General features: G+C 40.2%; 1 protein-coding gene across 1 annotated transcript in view; it reads left to right on the top strand.

The window, feature by feature from the left end:
- The window catches only part of CFAP58 (cilia and flagella associated protein 58), a 106,172-nt gene that overhangs the window by 44,240 nt on the left and 37,928 nt on the right, over positions 1-24,004 (top strand). The window contains exon 15 of the mRNA XM_036829293.1: positions 1,259-1,363. Coding sequence (XP_036685188.1) covers positions 1,259-1,363 — 105 coding nt within the window. The remainder of the gene's footprint in view (positions 1-1,258; positions 1,364-24,004) is intronic.

Genomic DNA, 24,004 nt, shown 5'->3' with positions numbered 1-24,004 from the left:
AGTTGAAAATATTTAGCTGCTAGATTAATTCAGAATGTCAGTACAGTTGAAAGTAAAGCTTTGGCTCAACGTCTAGAGGACAAATTATCAATGTATAACTGTAGATCTTGTTTGAATTGTACACAGATAGCTATTGAAGGCGCATCAGAGCCTTACAGATTGATAATGCCGTTTGAGAGCTAAATGCCATGGTCCTGTTCTGCTGCCAATTATTAGCAGATGTCCACATCCTAGAAACTTTCCCCATCATAGGCTGTAATGAATCTTCTTGTTGACAATTATGAAAGGAGAATCCTGAGACTGAATGAATTAGGGAACCCTGTCTCATTCCTATGGAAACAGAAATGATGGTAGGGAAAACCTCAGAGCATAGTAATTAAGAAGCCCAGGCTTTGGAGCCAGGCAAATCTGGGCTTGAATCCAGCTCTGACCTTTATCGGTGTGGGTAAATGACCTCCTCTGAGCCTCAGTTGCCTTATCTGTAAAAGGGGAAGATAATACTGTCTAGTAGGGCTGTCATGTGACTAAAGTTTGATAATGTATGAAAAACACTTAGCATAGTGTCCAGATGGCGGCAGAGAACCAGGTATCAGACCCAGGAGCTACCATTATTGCTACTGTTGTTATTATTTTCCCTGGTGGAATAAACATACTCACTTTCCATTTATTGGCTAACTAGAGCCAAACATCAGTCTGTTTTGATGACTGTCTCATCTGTTGTACTTTTTTTTTTTTTTAAATCACTATTGACTTTCATTAGTTTTGAGGTCAGAGCTAACAGAAGTAGCTCGTTTTTTTTTTTTTTTTAAGATTTATTGATTGATTGATTGATTGATTGCTATATTGGGTCTTCGTTTCTGTGCGAGGGCTTTCTCTAGTTGCGGCAAGCGGGGGCCACTCTTCATCGCGGTGCGCGGGCCTCTCACTGTCGCGGCCTCTCTTGTTGCGGAGCACAAGCTCCAGACGCGCAGGCTCAGTAGTTGTGGCTCACGGGCCTAGTTGCTCCGCGGCATGTGGGATCTTCCCAGACCAGGGCTCGAACCCATGTCCCCTGCGTTAGCAGGCAGATTCTCAACCACTGCGCCACGAGGGAAGCCCTGTTGTACTTTTTATTTTTTATTTTTTTGGTTCTAATTCTTTCTGTATTGGGTCTACAGCTTTGCAATAGATTTTAACAGAACAATAATTATTTTACATAGGGACCTCAGTGCTTTGAAACTGATAATTTCAGCTGCTTTATTTTGTTCCCCTTGAGTAGGCCAGTGACCCCAGTACCTTTGAGCTGATACAGAAAATTCATACCCTGCAGAAGCGTCTCATCAGCAAGACAGAAGAGGTGGTTGAAAAAGAGCTGCTCCTTCAGGTAACATTTCCATTGTCTGTACTCATCGAACAAGTATATTTTCTTAGCACCATCATCTCCAGGACAGTGTTTTTAGAATTAGTTATTTGGCAGTGTTGCATGCCCCATTTTTAACTGTAGATGGCAACAGGGACTCACACACAGAGAACAAACAATCTGATTAATTGGTCTTTTATGCTGCCATCACTGATATTTCAAGAATTCTAGAAAATTAAGTTCAAGGCTACACTTACTGCATTGGGTAATGTGAGCTCCCTGCTGCCCTGCAGTTTTATTCGTTAGATTCTTTTAAATACTTTTCTTCATATCTTCATATAATGTGAAATGCCATGATTTTGACTTTGAAAACTAGCTTTCACATAGAGCACAAATGTCCTCTTGAAGGTTTGTGAGAGTGAAATGGAAGGAAAGGTATCTTTCTGAGGATTTTATGCAGTAAGTTATTCTGGAGCAATTAACAATGGTAACATCCTTGTGGGCCTGTATCTTTGCAAGTACCAGTTGTCACCACCATCATTTCCTTCATCACCATTATCATCATCGTGCCAGACACTGTGCTGGTGGCTTTATCTCCTTGTCTCAATTCCTCTTCATAGTTCTGGGGTTGGGGGTTGTCATCCCCAATCAGCGGATGAGGAAGGTTAACCTCAGGAGTTTGGTGTGGATAAAGAATATAAGCTCTGGTGTTAGGTGGCCTGGGTTGGAATCCTGCCTCTGCCAATCTGTAGCTGTGTGAGGTTAACTTCTCTGCACCTGAAGTTCTTGATCTGTATTATGGGACAATATAGAACCTATGAAAAGGGATGTTGTTGGGACATTAAGAGTGTACAAGACTAATGGCTCAGGATCCCCATCTTTGACGTCATACCTTGTCCTATTTCGTGCACTCACACCGATGCTCCTGGGCTGCCTGGGTCCTAACTCCCCAGATGTGGGGAGAGAGCTCCTATATTTTGCTCCTGGCCCATATCCCTGATTTCTGAGGACACTCCAGTGTGGGGAAAGCCTGTGATTCTCCCCAGTAATAAAATTAACCAGCACTAGGTAGAGAATTCTAGAATATAAGGCTACTTGTCCCCAGTAGTGTAACCATTTAACTTCAGTAGCTCCCTACGAAACTGAGTAATTCACTGAAAGGAAGAGCATGGCTTCACTCTACAGGCAGCACAGAAACTAGCACGTAATTGTGCCAGAAGAATTCATTTATCCCCCTTCATTTTAGCTGCCCTCAGTCATAGTCTCAGGTTTCATCACTCTCGTTCAGTTCCCACACGGGGAAAGCATGACACCTCAATGTCCTTGGTCACCGTTTATCATGTACCAACAACAGTAGCTCCCTCTTTTGCCTGGGCCCTCCGTGTGGCTGGCTTCATGCAAGGTCTGTGTCTCTGTTCATTGTTTTCTCTACAGTCAGTGAAATCTGAACATGGGATGTGTGTTGGATGACATTAAGAAATTAGTGTTGATTATATAAGGTGTAGTAGGAATGTTATGGTTATGTTTTGTAAAAAAAAAAAAAAAGCCTTTTTATAAGAGAGATGTATTGAAGTATTTACAAATGAAATGATACATAGTCTGGGGTTTATTTTAGAATTTTCCAGCAAAGAAATGAAGAAAGGGGGAAGGGATCAGAGACACATGGATATGGAGATGGAGGATCGATGAAATAAAATTGGCAAAATGTTAAAAATAAAAGGCATGTTGAAAGGAGGATTGAAAGAGCTTAGCATTATGCTTGGCAAATAAATGACCAATTATTCTTATTATTTCTAATTCCAAAGCCCATAATATTAACCGTACTTTGGGTTCATTCTGTTCTTTTTCTACCTGGTTAAGGTTGGTGCTCAGCTCATTAATGTTCAGCCTACTATTCTAATAGAAATAAGCATTTACAGGTACAAAATGTCCTTGAAAAACTTTCGTTTCTTCCCACAGGTTTTGAAACGTGGTATTTTCATTTTCATCTAGTCCTAAATATTTTCTATTTTCAAAATTATTTCTATTTTGAGAGTAAGTCTTAAAAAATATCCACTATTTCTCCTATGATAATTAAAAGTACAAATTTAAATTTCCAAAAATATAGGTATTTAAGTTATCTTTTAGTTATTGATTTCTCACTTTTTGCATTGTGATCTGTATTATACTGATTCTTTGGAATTTGTTGAGACTTGTTTTGTGACCAGCTAAATAGTCAGTTTTATTTATTTTTTTAACCAGCTTTTAGTTTTATTGATCTTTGCTATTGTTTTGTTTCTATTTCATTTATTTCTGCTCTGATCTTTATGATTTCTTTCCTTCTGCTGACTTTGGGTTTTGTTTGTTCTTCTTTCCCTAGTTCCTTTAGGTGTAAGGTTAGATTGTTTATTTGAGATTTTTCTTGTTTCCTGAGGTAGGCTTGTATAGCTCTAAACTTCCCTCTTAGAACTGCTTTTGCTGCATCCCATAGGATTTGGATCGTGGCGTTTTCATTGTCATTTGTCTCTAGGTATTTTTTGATTTCCTCTTTGATTTCTTCATTGATCTCTTGGTTATTTAGAAATGTATTGTTTAGCCTCCATGTGTTTGTGTTTTTTACGTTTTTTCCCCTGTAATTGATTTCTAATCTCATAGCACTGTGGTCAGAAAAGATGCTTGATATGATTTCAATTTTCTTAAATTTACTGAGGCTTGATTTGTGACCCAATATGTGATCTATCCTGGAGAATGTTCCATGCGCACTTGAGAAGAAAGTGTGATCTGCTGTTTTTGGATGGAATGTCCTATAAATATCAATTAACTCTATCTGGTCTATTGTGTCATTTAAAGCTTGTGTTTCTTTATTAATTTTCTGTTTGGATGATCTGTCCATTGGTGTAAGTGAGGTGTTAAGGTCCCCCACTATTATTGTGTTACTGTGGATTTCCTCTTTTATAGCTGTTAGCAGTTGCCTTATGTATTGAAGTGCTCCTGTGTTGGGTGCATATATATTTATAATTGTTATATCTTCTTCTTGTATTGATCCTTTGATCATTATGTAGTGTCCTTCCTTGTCTCTTGTAACATTCTTTATTTTAAAGTCTATTTTATCTGATATGAGTATTGCTACTCCAGCTTTCTTTTGATTTCCATTTGCATGGAATATCTTTTTCCATCCCCTCACTTTCAGTCTGAATGTGTCCCTAGGTCTGAAGTGGGTCTCTTGTACACAGCATATATACGGGTCTTGTTTTTGTATCCATTCAGCAAGCCTGTGTCTTGTGGTTGGAGCATTTAATCCATTCACATTTAAGGTAATTATCTATATGTATGTTCCTATGACCATTTTCTTAATTGTTTTGGGTTTGTTTTTGTAGGTCCTTTTCTTCTCTTGTGTTTCCCACTTAGAGAAGTTCCTTTAGCATTTGTTGTAGAGCTGGTTTGGTGGTGCTGAATTCTCTTAGCTTTTGCTTGTCTGTAAAGCTTTTGATTTCTCCATTGAATCTGAATGAGATCCTTGACGGGTAGAGTCATCTTGGTTGTAGGTTCTTCCCTTTCATCACTTTAAATATGTCATGCCACTCCCTTCTGGCTTGTAGAGTTTCTGCTGAGAAATCAGCTGTTAACCTTATGGGAGTTCCCTTGTATGTTATTTGTCGTTTTTCCTTTGCTGCTTTCCATAATTTTTCTTTGTCTTTAATTTTTGCCAATTTGATTACTATGTGTCTTGGCGTGTTTCTCCCTGGGTTTATCCTGTGTGGGACTCTGTGAGGCTCCTGGACTTGGGCGGCTATTTCCTTTCCCATGTTAGGGAAGTTTTCAACTATAATCTCTTCAAATATTTTCTCGGGTCCTTGCTCTCTCTCTTCTCCTTCTGGGACCCCTTATAATGCGAATGTTGTTGCATTTAATGTTGTCCCAGAGGTCTCTTAGGCTGTCTTCATTTCTTTTCATTCTTTTTTCTTTATTCTGTTCCGCAGCAGTGAATTCCACCATTCTGTCTTCCGGGTCACTTATCTGTTCTTCTGCCTCAGTTATTCTGCTATTGATTCCTTCTAGGGTATTTTTCATTTCAGTTATTGTGTTGTTCATCTCTGTTTGTTTGTTCTTTAATTCTTCTAGGTCTTTGTTAAACATTTCTTGCATCTTCTCGATCTTTGCCTCCATTCGTTTTCTGAGGTCCTGGATCATCTTCACTATCATTATTCTGAATTCTTTTTCTGGAAGGTTGCCTATCTCCACTTCGTTTAGTTGTTTTTCTGGGGTTTTATCTTGTTCCTTCATCTGGTACATAGCCCTCTGCCTTTTCATCTTGTCTCCCTTTCTGTGAATGTGGGTTTTGTTCCACAGGCTGCAGAATTGTAGTTCTTCTTGCTTCTGCTGATAGTCAGTTTTTATAACCAATGCCTAGGTGCTTGAAAAAGATATGTATTCTCCAAATGTTCAAGATTCGGGAGTCTATATGATGTTCGTCAGACCAACGTTGTTAATTGCATTGTCCAAATCTATATCTTTCCTAATTTTTTCGTCTACCTAATTACTGAAAAAAAGTTTGGAGATTTGTCTATTTTTCCTTGTAGTTTTTGGCCTTAAGTACATTTTAGATTATGTTCACAAGGTGAGTAAAAGGCTATAGTTAACATTTCTTCCTGGTGAATTGTTCCTTTAATATTATGCAAGAACCCTGCTTAATCCTTATTGCTTTTACTTATAAAATTGTCTGATATTAATATAGCTTTACCAGGTTTTTTTGCATCATTTTCCTGTACTTTTAAACTTTTGGTGTCCTTATATTTCAGTGAGTCTCTTGTAATTAAAAAAAAACAAAAAACCTAATCTGATATCTTTGTTTTTTGACTTGTGTGTTTAGTCTATTTATATTTATTGATAATTTTAGGTTTATGTCTACTTCTTATTTTCTATTATTTACCCTGATTTGTTTTTTTTTTTAATGCTCAAATACAGTGTGTTCCTGCTTTCTGTTGGACTGAGTTTTCTTTATTCCCTCTTTTTCCCTCCACCACTCACTTCTCTCTCCTCATTACTCCCTATTCTCCTTTTCCTGGTGTATTTATTTATTTTTGCTGAATAGTTATCACCGCTCAGTGTAATTCCGTCTCTCTCTGATTTCCTTAAAAATTTAATATGCATAGTTGACATCAAGTCTAAACAAATGTAAAGTTGATCAATATCCTTATCCTTCTTACAAACAGTGCAGGGACTTGGAATGTTTTAACTCCAATTACCTCCTACAGTCCTCCCAGTATTAGTCATCATCATCAGTATTTTATAGAGTCTATGAATTATTTATTCAGATTCACCAGAATATTTACCAGTTCTTTTGTTTTCTGTTTCTTCACCTCTCCAATTTCTTACCTCTAGGTTCCATCTCCTTCTTCTTGAAGTGCATCCTTTCATAGTTCTTAAAATGACAAATTTTTCAGTGAGTAACACTCTCTTTTGCTTGTCTGAAAATGTATTTATTTTGGCCTTACTTGTAAATGGTTAAGTTGAAACCCTGTTTTCTGCTTGTACTTTGAAGATGTTAGTCCTCTGTGTTAGCTTTTAATGATGCCGTTGAGGAGTCTGCTGTCAGTCTAATTATTATTGCTACTTTTTAAGTATCCTGCCCTTTCTTTGTTTGATTGTTAGAGTTTCTCTTTGTCCTTCGTGTTCTGGAATTTCAGCACAATGCATTTGGTATGAATTTAGTTTTAATTAATATGCTTAGGACTCATTGTGTTTCCTGAATCTGAGGATTCCTGTTGTTAAAAAACAAAATTCAACTGAGTAAATTTTAAAGATATTATTGGATTTTTCCAACAATTCATGAATTGGGCAACATTCCATCTAGCAATTAGAAAGGAACTCTAAAGAGCTGTACAAAATGGAAAACTTTTATAGGCAGAAGGGGGCAGGACAAGGAAGTTACTAGCAAAGAGTGTGTTGTCTCAGGCAAGGTCACCTTCCTTTGGGGTACAGCAGGAGTCTGTCAGGCAGATTTCCTCAATGACCAGGAATGACCAGTGCTGACCAGGTAATTTCAGACTGACCAGTTGAGATTACATTTCTAGGAAAGGCTGAAATTGCAATTGGGTTAGGCATTAAGTCTCAGTTTGTTGATGTGGGCTTAACACAAGTGACTGCATTTTGGGCCTTTCGTCTCTTTTTTTAACACTGTATCTTTGAATAATCTCTCCTTTATCTTTCTATTTTCACTCCTTCTGGAACTCTTATTAGATGTATGTTGGACTTCTTCACATTCTTTTTTTCTTATCTACTGACCTCTTTGATATTTTTCTTCTCTTTATTTATTGTGTTACATTTTCTCAGCTTTATCTTCTTGTTCACTAAGTCTCTCTTGAGGTGTGCTCATCTGCTATTAGCCAATCTATCAAGATTTTATTTTCAAAAATTTAATTTTTATTTTCTAGTGATTCTTTTTCACATATGACTGGTCTTTGTTGATAGTGTCTTGATCTTTCATGTTTTTATTCCTTTCTTTATGTCTTCAATTAATTGAAACATTTATTTTATAGTCTTTATCTGATTGTTCTATTATTTGAAGGTCTTGGAGGTCTTTCCTATTGTTTACTGTGACTGCTGACTTTCATTCATGGTGGACTTTTTCCGTTTGTGTTGGATTTTGGATTATGAACTCATTTTCAGAAAGGCTTTATTTATGGAACTCGGGAATGGTCCAGGTTAAGGGTATGTCCTTTCATTTGTTTCTGTCGGACGCTCTAAGAGATATCACTTGCTTAGGATAATTTTTTATGTTAAATTCTCATTTTGGGGCTTTCTAGACTACCTGGTTGATGTATATTAGAACTCTAAACTCTTATGATAGAAGACCCATGGATACAGATTCTCAGGGTAGGCTTTTTTTTTTCCCCCACGCAGAACCAGGAGAGATAGTTGGATTTCCTTGTGGTCTTCCTGTCCCAGTGGGTGAATTTCTCTTTGTTGTCTCTTTACACTAAGGCTGTAACTCTTTTAAGTCCCTAACTTTATCTGGAGGAGTCTCAGTACTAACTACCCACTTCACGCAGGCTCAGTACCTCATCCTTTATCCTCTTATGGCCATTAAACTCCAAGCCCCTTGTTCAGTGAGTCCAGCCATTTGTCCCAGTCAGCCCCCAAGAGAGAGCTGCAGTTTCTATTTACTGCTGTAATACGCAGTTCACCCTTTGATTTTGACATTTGAGGATCAAACTACTTGCAAACTCCATTTTGTGATTAAAAGGATGTGTTGTTTTGTTGAGCAAGTCTAATGCATTGTGGACTTCAGTTTTCAGGTTATTTAGTATGCCATAATGCCATAAACAGAAATTTCTTGTTTATTCTAATCCCTAGTTTTCTCATCCATAAACTGGTACAATAAGTACCCACCCACAGAATTGAGTGGAAGTGCACATACAGGTTGATCAGAGTGTTTAGTTATCATTAACATTATGGTGATGATTGTTAATATTATTAACCAAAAAGCGTTTTTTTCCCAGGTCTCCAAAGTTTAATATCCTGCCTCACTCCCCTCTGTCCAGTTCCTCATTTCACCTTTCTTTTGGATAGTTGGGCTGCCCTGGGTCTGCTGTGAATTTTCTTCCAGAGCTTGCACATCTGCTGACAAACAAGCCTTGGTATCTTGGTGAAACCCTGGGTGCTCCACGGGGTTTGACAGTTTCTCAATTTCATCTGTTTTATTAAATTATTAGAGAAGTTCTCTAAACTCACAACAGAACATTTTGCAATTAGGAAGATTTTTGGTTGAACTCTTCTGAGTATCAGAACATTTTTTAAATGATTGTTTAATCTGTTACATGGTGCTGAAGAGCCCCTATCATTTCCCAGCAGCAGATGTAATGGAAGTCTATTTGCCCCCAAGAGACTGTGAGTTCTTTGAGGAAAGGCACTTGTTAATTAATCCTTCTAACCCCAATGCCTGATACAGAACCAGGCATATAATAAGTGCTCAGTAAAGATGGACAGGCTCTTTGCCTGGGCAACTCCTGTTCACCCTTTAGACCTGAGACTAAATGCTCGCTCCTCAGGGGTCCCTCTTAGGTCTCTAGGTTAGGTTTCTTGGTACACGTTCCCATACCTTGACTTCACTTTCATACCACTGTCACACTTGTAATTAATGAAATAATTGCAATTGTGTGCTTAGTGACTTTCCTGCTAGACCATAAGCTTTCCAAAGGCAGTTCCCGTGTCTATTGCAATGATTATTTCATCCCTCGCAAATATTTATTTAGTGACTGATTAAATGTTGCAAGAACGGTGGTCCTTCAATAAGTGATGTGTCCCACAGTCATTTGAGTTCTGTCTTTGAGCTCTGAGAGGTTATGGGAATTACTGTTCCTGTTGCCTCTGCATTTGTGTTATTAACTTCTAACTTTGCAGGAGCCTGGAATTTACTGTGTTTTACAATGTTGTGTTAGTTTCTGCTATATAACAAAGTGAATCAGCTGTACATATACATATATCCCCATGTCCCCTCCCTCTTGCGTCTCCCTCCCACCCTCCCCATCCCACACGGAGCTGATCTCCCTGTGCTATGCAGCTGCTTCCTGCTAGCTATCTATTTTACGTTTGGTAGTGTATATATGTCCATGACACTCTCTCACTTTGTCCCAGCTTTCCCTTCCCCCTCTCCGTATCCTCAAGTCCATTCTCTACGTCTGTGTCTTTATTTCTGTCCTGCCCCTAGGTTCTTCAGAACCTTTTTTTTTTTTTAGATTCCATATATATGTGTTAGCATACGGTATTTGTTTTTCTCTTTCTGACTTACTTCACTCTGTATGACAGACTCTAGGTCCATCCGCCTCACTACAAATAACTCAATTTCGTTTCTTTTTATGGCTGAGTAGTATGGAAAGCTGCTTCTTCCTTGGCATCTGGGTCCTGCCCTTTCAAGGTGAACTTTCTCTCTAATTTTATGACTGGGTGCAAGTTTGGTTTACTTAACTGTAAAATGGCTTGAATGATAAGAGGGTTTGGATGGATCTGTGCAAATTATTAGCTGTGCAGTGAGAGCAAACCTCATAGAGCACATTTTTAGATAATTCTTTGGTAGGATCTTCATTTTTCTTTATCTTCTGATTGTCTTACATTTATTGAATGTTTACAGTGGGTTAGACCTTGTTCTAAATGCTTTGTATAAGTATTATCTCATTTAATCATTGTCACACCCCAATGAGATAAGAGCTATTATCTTTCCCTTCACAGGCAGGAAACATGAGGCACAGAAAAGTTGAGAGACTTGTCCCCAAGGCCACACATCTGGCATTCGGTGGAGTTTTGAGTCTAACTGTGGCAGTCTGGCTCCATGGAAAACTAGGTCACTGATTTGATTCATCTGCAGACCACGTTGGTCATTAATGGGGAAAGGTCACATTTCTCACTGCATCTAGAGCCTTGTCACTCTAAGCGTGGTCCTAGGACCAGTGGCATTGGCATCACCTGACAGCTTTTTAGAAATGCAGAATCGCAGGACCTCCCCAGGCCTTAATAAATCATAACCAGCATTATAACAAAGTTCCTAGGCATTCAGGATACTGGTTCAGACAGAGAAGCACTGAGGCCCCTTTCTTAGCTCCAAAGCAAGAGCCGTGGTTCAGGAAGGAACCCCACGACTCTTGGTTACTACATGCATGGCCTTGCCTAGTTATCTAACCTTCTTATACTTTGGTCTCTTTCTCTGAAACTTGGAGCTCATCATCTTATCAGCATCCTTTTGTTGTTGTGAAGATGAAGGGAAAGAACTGCATAGAGCACTTAGCAGATGCCAGGGGGCACGAGAATTGGCCAGTGCTCAAGAAATATCGTTACAGCTGGTCCTCCATATTTGTGGGTTCCACATCCGTGGATTCACCCAACTGCGGATCAAAAATATCTTAAAAAATTCCAGAAAGTTCCAAATAGCAAAAATTGAATTTGCCACATGCTGGCAACTGTTTATGTAGTATTCACATTGTATTAGGTGTTATAAGTAATCTAGAGACTATTTAAAGTATATGGGAGTATGTATGTAGGTTAGGTGCAAATACTATGGCATTTTATATAAGGGAATTGAGCATCCGTGGATTTTGGTATCTGTGTGGGGTCCTGGAACCAACCTCCCATGGATACCGAGGGATGACTGTATTTCTGGGTTGGAGCATACTAACCTGACACCTTGGTCCTCAGCTCTTGAATTCCAAGGACTGAGATCTGGGAGGGAACTGACAAATGAGTGCACCCAGGATTTGAGGCATGTTTTAGGACCCCATAAACTCTTGAAGGCTACTGATGTTAGTATGAAAAGTCTAGAATGTTTCTTCGTTAATAGAGGCATGAGGATCCTTGATCCTGTTTGATAGCAGCCTGGATGCATTTGGCAGAAGCTACGGAGAGTTTTGAAGAGTGGAGGAAAATGACGGTAACAGCTCACACTTACTGCCTGCTGCGAGCACGCGCAGCCACTCCGTGCTAAAACATTTTGCTTTCATTGTATCCATAGGAAACCCAGTTGAGGTTGAGGCTGTTATTGTTTCCATTTTACAGAGGAGGAAACTGAGGCTTGGAAACAAAACTTGCCCAAGATTTTATGGCTAAGAAATTCCAGAGCTGCAATTATAAACCAGGGTTTAGTAAGCTATGGCCTGCAGTGGGCCATATCTGGCTCACCGCCTGTTTTTTTTTTTTTAATTAATTAATTAATTAATTAATTAATTTTTGGCTGTGTTGGGTCTTCGTCTCTGTGCGAGGGCTTTCTCTAGTTGCGGCAAGAGGGGGCCACTCTTCATCGCGTCACCGCCTGTTTTTATATGGCCCACAATAAGAATAGTATTTATATATTTAAGGGATTAGAAAAAAATCAAAAGAATAATATCTTGTGACATGTAAAAATGATATGAAATTCAAATTTCAGTGTCCACAAATGAAGCTTTCTTGGTGCACAGCCATGCTTATCCACTCATCTATTGTACATGACTCCTTTTATGCTGCAACAGCAGAGTTGAGTATTTGTGACAGAGACTGTATGGCCCACAAAGTCCACAGGACTTACTGTTTGGCCTTTTACAGGAAGGGTTTCCTGCCTCCTCTTCGAAACCTTCGTCACCGGAATCCAGAACAGAGCCTCTCACCACTGCTCTATGGTGCCTCCGCATAAAGCCACTAAGCATCCCATTTCCATGACCACTTTCTCTCCCAAATTCCAAAGTAATTATAAAATTATTAATGCACTGCCTTAAGATATGGAAGGTGAATTCTAACATCGTGTCCCAGTTGCTGGTGGTGTGATGGACACCAACCACAGTTCTGGCCCATTCTGTTCGAGGATAGCTAAGTGACCATGCTCCCCAAACAGAGCTGAAGTTGTTGAAGATGTTCCCTCCCTAGAGAGACGGAAGGACTGAAAGGCACAGTGTAAGCCGAAGCTGTTGACTAGAAGCCCATCTGCAGGCTTTTGTTTGGGTCTAAAATCAAAGGGAAGAAGAATGAGGTGAGAGGGGGATTACCTCCTGGAGAGCCTTGCTGTCCTCACCAGAGAATGTATAACGTGTTGGGAATGGCGGCGGTGGCTTCTTCCCCAGCGTGTTCCTGCTGGGCTGCTGCGCCCCTGCCACCTCTTCCAGGAATCCCGGGGGATTCCTGCTGTCCTGCACATGCTCTTCCATGTCAGGGAGGATGGAAGGAGCAATTGGAGATGGTTTGTTCAGAAAACAAGCTGCTAATGCTGGCCCGACACAGAGATGCGCACACATCCGTGTGGGCTGCCTGCGGGGCACCATCTACCTCTATGCACCTGGTCTGTCTGGGTCAGCCTCAGTGTGAGCGCTTAGAGAGGGTGGCACCTCACTCATGGTCTTAGAGCACCACAGCAACCATTAGTGTCTGATGGGCACATTATCAAAGTGCCTTCCATATATTGTATCTCAGTCGTTCCCAAATGTTCGACTGGGGATTGGGAAAATCTGTATGTTTCCAAACAAATATTCTTTGGTTTGTAATGAAAGAGCACAATGTGTAGCATAAAGCCAATTTTACTTTTTAGTTTTGGGGACCTCTCTTTTTCCGTTGTCCTTCTTTCTTGCCTTTGGAGATGTAAGATGTTATTTTTTGAAATGGCATTCTCTTATTTTTTTGCGCATTCCTTTCTTTTTTTAAATTAATTTTTATTGGAGTATAGTTACTTTACGATGTTGTGTTAGTTTCTACTGTACAGCAAGATGAATCAGCTATACATATACATATATCCCCTCTGTTTTGGATTTCCTTCCCGTTTAGATCACCCCAGTGCGTTAAGTAGAGTTCCCTGTGCTATACAGTATGTTCTCATTAGTTATCTATTTTATACATAGTATCAATAGTGTATATATGTCAATCCCAATCTCTCAATTCCTCCCACCCCCCCCCTTTCCCCCTTGGTACCCATAGCATTCCCACAGCTGACTGGTGGGCTAGACCTTTGATTTGGTTAGGAAGGGTTTTGTTCATGTTATGTGATTTGAAATAAGTGGTTTTTGAAAGGGGCTGTCTTGATCGACTTCCTTCTCCTCACCCCTGTTTTCATCTCAGTATTGAGTTAGGGTTGAGGCATTTTAAAGTTTCAGAAATCCAGGGCAAAGCAGGCCTGATTCCAGAGGTTTCATTAGACAGACAGTAAGTCTGAGGTAGATACGGAGGCTCTTCCCTCTCCTCATGGGAACACCTACTATACCCACGAGAAGAAAGGAACTTCTGCCCAACTTCCCACCCATTTCTCCAACCCTTTCCAAGACTCCTTTCCCTCCCCACCCTCATCCCCCCAAGACCGGAAAGGGAGTCATTGCTCATCTGATTGGTCACAGCCTGAAACTTGGGCCACTTGTTGCTGATGGGCCAGGTCATCATATGTTAAGTAGCTCCTGCCCTTGTGCTGAAGCTCTCTTGCTCTTCCAGTTTCTGCGTCAGAGGTCAGCAGGCCAGGGCAAGATCCACCATGTCCACCATCCACCCTAAATCCTATGTATCTTCGATTAGGTGGATAGGCCTCATTGGATCTGTTCTGCCTGACCACTTAAGATACGAGAGAGAGAGAGAGAGAGGTTAAATCTCTTGGTCCCAACAATTATCCAGCCCAATGGACAAGAGAAGCCTTTCATGGCAGATGGTGTGGGTGATATCAGATAGAAAAACATAGTGATTAAGAGCTCAGACTCTTGAGCAAATCAGATGTGTGAGTCCAGGGTTACTCATAATACCGTGTGACCCCAACCAAGTTACTTTACTTCCCTAAGCCTCAGTTCTTGATTTGTAAAATACAGATTATAATAATACCTTTCATATGAGGTTTTTGTGTAGATTAATCAAGATCATTTGTATCAAGCACATAGCCTCATGCTTGCACTGAATGAATGTTAGCTGCTGTTATCATAGATTGCACATTGGATGTAGATTTTAGAAGGATTCCGAAACTAGTAGCTTATAAATGGCTTAGTATAACAACTCAGCATTTCATAGGCAAACTCACTTTTGGGAATAATCACATAGACCCACACATTCTTAGGGAAGCCTCTCACGTTCTCTCTGTGGTGACTGGAGCATTAACTGGTGTGCTCATGAAATAGGTTCTGTGATGACCTTGGTATCAGATAGCTTTTGCTGTATAACAAACCAATCCAAAACGTAGTGGCTTAAAACAAAGTCATTTGTTAGATTTTGATCCTATCAGTTGGCAATTCAGGCTGGGCTCAGCCAGCCAGTTTTTCTGTTGGGCTTGTCTGGACTCACTTGTGTTTCTGCAGGCAGCTGGCAGGTTGCTAGGAGCTGGTTGACTTAGATGGTATGTAATTCACATGTATGGTGCTTGGTGCTGGCAGTTGGCTGGAGTGATGGGAGTGACAGACCACATGTGTCCACTAGGCTAGCCCAGGTTTATTCTCCTGATGTCAGTCTCAGGGTTTCCAAGAGCAGCAAGAAAGGACAAGCCCCAACATGCAAGTGCTTTTTGAGCCTCCATTTGTGTCATGCTTGCTAATGTTCCATTGACCAATGCAAGTAACATGGCCAAGCCCAGAGTAAATGTGGAAGAGGATTAAGATCAGGAGACATGCAGCCATTATTGCAACAATATGCCACAGTCTCCATTCTTCTGTGAATCTGAGGGGAAATACTTTGCGTTTAAGCATTCAAGTGGTATAAGATCTCTTTTTTTTAATCCTTTGTCAGATATGGTATTTTAATATGCTTGGCATCTGGTCGCTCTCCTTGGATTTTATTGCTGACATGTTTTTCTTTTCTTTAATCTTTTATTCCCTTTATTTGGGAAATTATAGTTTGCTGCAGGACATAGTTCTTTTTATAGGAGAAACAGCTGTGATGTCATAACTGAGCACATTTCCTTAGGGATATGCATTTATCCCCATGCATTTGGAAACATGACCCATAATCCACTTGTTTATTTCTATTTTGGTCTCTGACTTCATATTGAATAAGAGCAAATATGTCAACCAAAAATATGTAAGTCGATAAATTAACCTTTTAAAAATGTTATTTACTATTTTCTTTTGATTTCTAGTTATTGAGCTCTAATAGATGAGGGAATGTTTTAAAAAATTCTTTCTTTTATAAGGGCCAGTTTGAATAAAGTTTCACAAAACCAAGTGATAAGCAGAATAACGTGAGGTTTTGGTGTCAGAAACTATTCACTTTTTTTTTTTTTTTGGTAAGAGCAGTGTTTAAACAGGATATTTTTAATGCAAAAACAGATAGTAGTAATATGGCTAGTAACTGAAAATGGAAATAAATAGATTACTTAGAGTTCAAACAAAACATTCTCAATAAAGAATTTCTCAGTGGAACATTTAGGTTCTTATTGAATCTGTGCATAATTATATCTTACTCCCCAAATGAAACAGATTTCCAGTGATAAATGTTTCTGGACAGCAGCAAGATTCAATTCAGTTCATTTCAAGATGCAGATTTATTTGTGAAATTAGAAGAAAATAGTTGCCAGTGAGAACCTGGGGGAGTCCTATTTTTAGCTGCTATGTTGGTGTTTCACCCAGAAATATCTCAGAGATAGAAGTGCTTCTCACAAGGATGAGAAAAAACTGCAGCTGGAGCAGAAATTAATTTGTATTTATAGTTCAGACACCTACATGATTCCTTAATCTGTTTTTTTATGATTTTAGGGGAATTTATAGAATCGTTTAGATTGGAAGAAATCTCCAGTTGGTCATCAAGTTCCCTCTCCTTATAATGGCAGCACTGATTTTATTATCCTTAAAGCAGCTCTGATAGATGGGTGTCAAGTCTGGCTCATGTTTCATGCATTTAAAAATGTGTATTCCCTACCCTGAGTATATTTAATGTGTCAGAGACAGACCGGGAGCTGCCCATATGCCCAGGAGACCTTTTCTGAGTTCCTGACACACAGTCTTTTCTGGAACAGATGCCAAATATGTAGCATATTAAGCATTATATTGATGCCATCAAATCCAGTTTGCTTCAGGCTTCTGACAACTGGAAACATTTTTCCCAATGTGTACAGGGACCCAGGTGTGCTCTCTGCTCTGACATAATAACAGAAGGTCATTCCATCTTGGATCCTTTTGTCCTGCATACCTCCAGGGACCTGCCATTTCCCCCCCACCTCACCCCACCCCACCACCCCAGTTAAGAAAGCCTGCTTGGAAGACCAATTATGAACCAAAAGGTGTTTTGGGGTATCTCTAATATCTGCAGAAGTTTGTGAGGCACAAAGAAATGCAAGATGTGATCCTTACCTGCAAGAAATTTATATTTGAGAAGATTCCTGAGGTATATCTGGGAAGAAATGAGACTGGTCTCTATGAGCAGTGTGTGAAAATGCAGATCATTACTTTATGGTTCCACTTAGTGAAGGATACCCAATTATGCATAATCATGTTATACTGGATACTGACAAAAGTGAGCGCCCAGTTATGCAGTATAGATGCTGTCTAGGACAGTATATAGTATGGTGTTTGCTGTTTAAAACAGCTGTAAGTGCCAAGGGGTAAGAGCAGGGGAGAGTAATAAGAACTGGCTCCCTCAAGGACAAAGAAGATGTGATTGGGCTGGACTTTGATGTGTTAAGTTGACTCATCCAGCCATTACCTAAAAATATGAGTTGAGGAAGGATGGGATAGTGGTTGAGAGTGCAGACCTAGGTTTTGAGTCCTTGTTTTACCGGTGGCTGACTTTGTGACCTTGGGTAAGCAACTCACCCTCTCACAGCCCCAGTGACTCCAGCTGTAAAGTGGCGAGAGTAATAGTACCTGGTTGTTTGGGCTGTTGTGAGGATGAAATGAGGTGCCTCATTCAAACTGCCCAGGACAGAGCTGGACATGCAGTGTGGTAAGAGCTCACTGCGTGTGATGTTGGTGCTTCTGGGGTGGAAAAGGCACTGTGGAGACACAAGGGTGGAGTGATGGAAGGAGTTCCTGAAGGAGGCATATTTGGAAACAAGTGCAAAGGGCACTTTAGGCCAAGGGAAGATGGAGAGTCAAAGTTCTGGGATAGGGGTGAGTACATTTGGGATGTGGAGATGGAACTGAATAGCAGGGATGCATAACTGGCTAATTTGTGTTGGGGAGTGCCTTGCATAAGTTGGGTGGGGACCAATTATATGGTCTTAGAGAACAAGTACCAGCATTAAACTTGCGCCAGCAGACAACTATGGACTCTAATCGTGATAATGGCCACAATTCTCATGGCAACAGTGATGGGTTTTGAATGCCTGTTGTATTATTGTGTGTCCAGTCCTATGATGGGTCTTGTATTTTATGTATTATTTTTAATCCTCACAGTAATTCCTGTTACTATGCATTAGGCCAATTTTACAAACAAGGAAACTGAGGCTCAGAGTGACCAAGCAATATGCTCCAGGTCACAAAGCTAACCAGTGGCAGACTTGGGGCTCAAACCCATGCAGTCTGGTGTGAGAGGTGAACCCCGTATTCTAGCCCAGGTTGGTTGGCCTGCCAGGCCTACGTTCTATAGGATATTAACCAGTCAGGGGTGTGACACAGTAAAAGTGATGAGAAGAAAAGACAGAAAGTCCCCAGTCAGGGACTGGGGCTGAAGGAACCGTTAAGAGATGGTCGTAGTTCAGGCCCAAGTTACTGAGGATATTGGCAAGGGACAGGTGCTAGGGTTGAGGAGAAAGGAGTAAATGCATGAAATCTTTAAAAGGATCAATTTATAGGACTTGGAAATTGAATGTCTGTGTAGGACAAAGAAGAAGAGTCAAAGGTGGCTTTCAGATTTCCATCCTGATCAGTGACAAGTGCCAGGTTGGTGCAGCGGATCACTGCCTTGGGGCCTGTTAACCACATCACACCCACCCTGCTCCTACTCTTCCACCATTTTCCCACCTCCCCACCCACACACAGAGCTGCCCAGGCTGAAACTTGGACCATGAGACTCTAAATCTTGAACAGAAGGTGAAAATAAAACAGGAAAGAAACCCCATGTCACATAAGGGCTGCAGTTACCATTACAGAAAAACGAGGGACTCTAGTAATTCTTTCCTCCCCACTTTCACTCTTCCTAACTGTGCCTCTGGTGGGCACTGGCAGTTAGAGTGAAAGAAATCTTTCCCCCACTATGTGTTCCAGTTGGTTACTGCTGGCGTATTGGGAGGCTGTTGATTTTTGCATGCTTAATTTGTATCCAACCCACCACACTAAATAGCTTCTCAGTAAATTTTCTGGGCTTTTTAGGTATATAATCATACCTTCTCTAAGAAGTGATGATTTTCTTCTTCCTTTCCAATAATTATTCAATTTGTTTTTGTTTCCTGACTCATCACTTTGTTTATAATATCGATATTTAAAAAAATTAGTTGGAATAACAAAAATAATGTTGATTTTTTTGAGCATCTGTAGGAAGGATGGATTGTAAATCACAGAGGCTAAAGATAGATTGAATGGCCAGGAGGCTACTGCAGTAGAATCATGATGTTATGATGCCCAAGGAAATTGAAAGGAAGGTAATAGTCACAAGAGAAAATGGGCTGGCCTTGTTATTGTGGCCTGGGCACAAAAGATGACTTTCGGGCCTCAAATCCAAAGTTTGGTAATCTAGAAGTCACCGGGAACTTGACTCCGTTGTTAATAGAGTTTGAAGTTTACTGCAATCAATTCACCTGAAAAGAGGTGAGAATATAGAAATTAATTAGAATTCTCAGGTTATAAACTGCTCCAGGACTGTGGATTTAAAAGAAATTAGCTGGTATTTTAATTTTCTTCAATATTGCCATGGTCTGATTCTTAACCTACCTAGAGGCAAAACATCACATACTAACTACAATTTATAAATGTTTTTTCCAGTTGACAAAACCGTTTTTCATACATCATCTCATTTGGTCTCCAACAACTCTGTGAGGTAGATGACGAGAGAAGTATCTAACATTTGCCCAGCAAGTTACAGTTTGCAAAATCCTCCCACCTACACAACCTCATTGAATACTCAACACTCGCTGGTTTCTAACGTGCACCCAAAAGGTTTATCTAATGGTGGTTTGCTACATGCAGACTTTTTGGTCTTTGAAAATGAAATTCCCCACGGAGAATGTCCTTCCTTGCCTTGTCCACATGCTGAACCTCTCTTCATTTCTCAAAACCCTGTTCAAGGAGGACATTATCTTTGCTCCTTCCTCACAAGAGAGAGGTAATGGACAGGGGTGGAGTGGAGGGAAGCTGGGCAAAGTAGCTCAGGAAGGGAGAACCCAGCCCTGTGGCCCTTGGGGGAGGAATATGGAGAGGATGGTTGACAAGAAGTCCTCTTGGCAATGCTGAGGGTTATGGAAACTTTGGTGTGGCCTTATCATCTTTGGCTCTCCCCCAAAGTAGAGGCAGTGGAGAAGGTTGTGTGAGGGTGTGTAGTGTGCTGTTTAGAGGATGACATTTCATAAGCAAACACACATACATGCATCTAGAGGCTCCCATTCTGCAGCTCCTGTTAATTCCTTTGATTTTAGGAGAAGGAAAGGGAAAGCTCCTTTGATTGCTTGCAGGATTTTTCAGTGAATTGTGTCCAGTTTTGCAATGGAACTCAGAAGGCATCTCGTAGAGGCCGAGAGAGGAGAGAGTTTCAAAGAGGGGGTAGGTCATCACTGTTGGCATCTTCCAAGAGTAGGACAGAGGGAAGGATGTGCCCACAAGGAAGCCACCCACTGATGCCCTTTTAGAGTCCAGTTCTGCGAGGTTGTTGGGCACAGAAGCCTGGCCACCAGGGGCCCAGAAGGGAAGAGACGGTGAGAGAATGGAGGAGGTAGACTTGGGTTACTTGTGTAAGACATTTGGCTGTGAAGGATTGGGGAAAAAGTTTTTTAAAACATACATGTAAACTATTATAAAAAATTCAAAAACATACATATAAACTGTTACAAAAGATTCAAAGAATTTAGAAACACAGAATAAACCATGCAAGACCTCTGTCCCTTTTCATTGCATACCCGAGTGTAATGGAGTGACACGTGCTCTTTCAATCCTTGGTAAACATTTTAGAGAGAAAGGGCGAGATTAATGTGAATGTCAGGCATGAGTGCAGAGAGTAAGCCCAGAAGAAGGAGAGGAGGGCGAGATTAATGTGAATGTCAGGCATGAGTGCAGAGAGTAAGCCCAGAAGAAGGAGAGGAGGAGATTCAAGGTAGGCATGATATGTGTGTGGGGGGGGGGCGGGGGGTGTAGTATGTGTGGTTTTATGTGCATGGGTGTATGTCTACATATGTTTATTCATCCACACGCACTGGGAGAGAGGATGAAGGTGTCCAGCTCTTCATTCAACATGGACAGGAAGGAAGAGAGCATTTATTAGCACTGATGTCTTATGATGAAGATTGGGGTCTCTTAAGACACCTCTGTGTGTTCAGATCAAGTCATCTGCTGAGAGGGAGTGTGACCAAGGTGAAATTGGAGTCCTGAGGAAGGAGGTCGGGAGAGGATGCTGAGGAGGTGACATCTGGGTGTTCACAAGACATGAAAGTGAGGATTGCTGAGGAGACGGAGGGAACACATCACCGTGCACAGCTGGACTTAGTAATGGCCCCACTCTGCACGTCCGTTCTGCAGTTCCCTCCAGCAGCACTGGTGGGCTGGGAGCTGAGAAACTGGACAGTCGGACAGAGGTCGTACTGGGAGTGTGCACGGCAGGCATGACAGAAGGTTGGAGGAGGGAGCTGAGAGTGTAGAGGGCACTTGGAAGTATTTGACTCTGGGGTAGGAGTTGGGGAAGCAAAACGGTAAAGCCAGGAGGAGGCTAATGGGCTGAGTGGAGCGGGAAGGTTGAGTGATTGTAGGTCCCAGGGAGGGCAGAGAGTGAAGGAGTGAGAGAAATAATAAGTTAGGAGTCTGCATTCAGAGAGGGGAACATGGAGCTGGAGCATTTTAAAGCCTGCTCTTGGATTAATGGCATTCATATTAAACTGGCTATGGAATTTCAGGTGTACTATTTCAACTGGATAAAAGCAAAAAAAAAAAAAAAAAAAGCCAGTGCCTATAGTGGTGTATCAGACTCTATTTCCTGAATTTGTTTATGAAAATTTCCTTGTTATTGAAGCATCCCTTAGTGTCATTTCTGAAAATCATTATGTCTCCCAATGGCATGTATTTGGAGAAGTCTCGATTCATCTTTAACATAGACTATTACAGATGCTCTCTGACTTGTGAAATCCTTCTATTCTGCAAAGTCTGATACATCCTGAATTTATCCTAAGTAAAAAATGACTCAAGGTTCATTTTTGTACAACCCCTCACCTTTTCTTTATAAAATCTGATCTTTTCAGATGTTTAGCTACCCATGTTGACCCTTAGAATAGCTTTGACTGGTTTGGACAAGACACCAAATATAAACTTAATTTTTTTCCCCACAGTCTTTCCTTTTTTCTGCCTGCTCGAGAGGGTTCTGGCTTTGCCCTCTCACTGTCAGGCCCTCCTCTGCACTTGGAGGGAGGTGTCTGTCCTTATCTGAGTAGTTCTCTTGGCTTTTGAGATACATAATCATTGTAACAGTGAAGGATGGATAGACGGGCACCACATGAATGAAGTTTTTCTAGGAATTATGAAGTCAAGGACGTGGGAATAGCTGCAGATTATGAGGGAAGGAGGATTTTAAGAACTGATGTAGATAATATAGCCCCTTTATAGTAGTTGATACCAAGGAAGTACTGAAGTTAGTCTGAAATTACCTTTTTAGTAGCGTTCTCTGACCATGGTCCTTCTCTGTGACTGGGCCACATAGGTCTTAGTATCAATAGGGCTGCACTAGAATCATCACTTTCCAGTCAAGAATAGACCACAGTAAAAAAAGAGAGTAACCCCATGACCATTGAAATAACATGTGCTGATACAGTGATGATCCACGGGACAACAGAAACATTAGAAGACTGACAACAAAATGTCATTTCGTTATGGCTGTTGTTTTTCATGTTACCTTCTCACCTTATGGTCTTCTTTTGCAAATGAATCTATTTTGTATCACAAAACTTAATACAAAATTTTCCACTTCCTTAAAATTTTATTAAGTGCTTTGTAGAACAATTTGCGTAAGGTCTAATTTTCCAAGTTGGCGGCTGTGCAGCATAATGACCTCATATTTTTTCATCTAGTTTCATGCCATTATTTATATAAAGATGTGGTTGATTTGCATTCAGATTTAGGCAAATGTGAAAAGTGAGCATGTTTTTTTCTTCTGTAATTTTAGATCTAAAACAACATTGTTTTTCTGTTTCATTGCTGTCCAGTAAAAATGTAATGTGAGCGATATCTGTAACTGTAAATTTTCTAGTGGTCCCAATAACAAGGGAAAAAGAATCAGGTGAGATGAATTTTAATAGTGTGCGTTGTTCACTCTTTATCCAAATATTTATCCAAAATATCATTTTAACATGAAATGAATTTTAAAAGTTATTAGTGTGATATTTTACATTTTGGGGATACTAAGTCTAGAGTATCAAGTATGTATTCCACATTTACAGCACATATCAATTCAGACTACCCATATTTCAAGTGCTTGATAAGCCACATATGGCGAGTGGCTACCATATTGACTGGCATAGATCTGTCTTACAGCCACGATTACTTGAATATCAGCTTGGCTGTTAAATTCTTTCTGATTTGCTGAGTATGTTTATATAGTCTGAATTTGAGTGGCAGAAAATTATTTAGTCATTTAGATGAATTATTCATTCATTCATTCACTCACTCATTTTTGTTGATTCATTCATTTATTCAAGTCATACTTTATATCCTAAATTTTAAGAAATATTGCACATGTTATAGAATAAAATAAAAGTGAATTTCTATATATTCTTGGAAGGTGGAGTAAGCCCCCCTTTTTTTCATTTGGGAAAAAATGTTAACGCAGAAAAATAGAGTGTAATAGAACAAAATAACTCACTACCCATCCAGAATGGTAAAGACTAATGTTTTGTCGCATTTTTTAAAGAGGGTTATTATAAAAGGTTTATTAGTCAAACAATGAGGCTTTCTGGGGAGATCAGAGTGGCTGTCAAGCACATCCAAAAATGGCTTGAGAAAGAGCAGGGGCAGGAAACTTGGTTGGGGTTTTTATGGTGGTTGGTGGTGAGGCTGGGGTGTGCATTTGTTTTTGATTAAAAAATAAATAGAGTAGATCTTTCAGATCGGGTGAATGCCTCTTTGTATCCCTTCAAAGTCCGATTTTTTTCCCTGC

This window comes from Balaenoptera musculus, chromosome 16 (genome assembly GCF_009873245.2).
Source record: "Balaenoptera musculus isolate JJ_BM4_2016_0621 chromosome 16, mBalMus1.pri.v3, whole genome shotgun sequence".
Classification (NCBI taxonomy): domain Eukaryota; kingdom Metazoa; phylum Chordata; class Mammalia; order Artiodactyla; family Balaenopteridae; genus Balaenoptera; species Balaenoptera musculus.
Note: the sequence above shows the minus strand (reverse complement) of the source record. Positions and strands in the feature narration are given on the sequence as shown.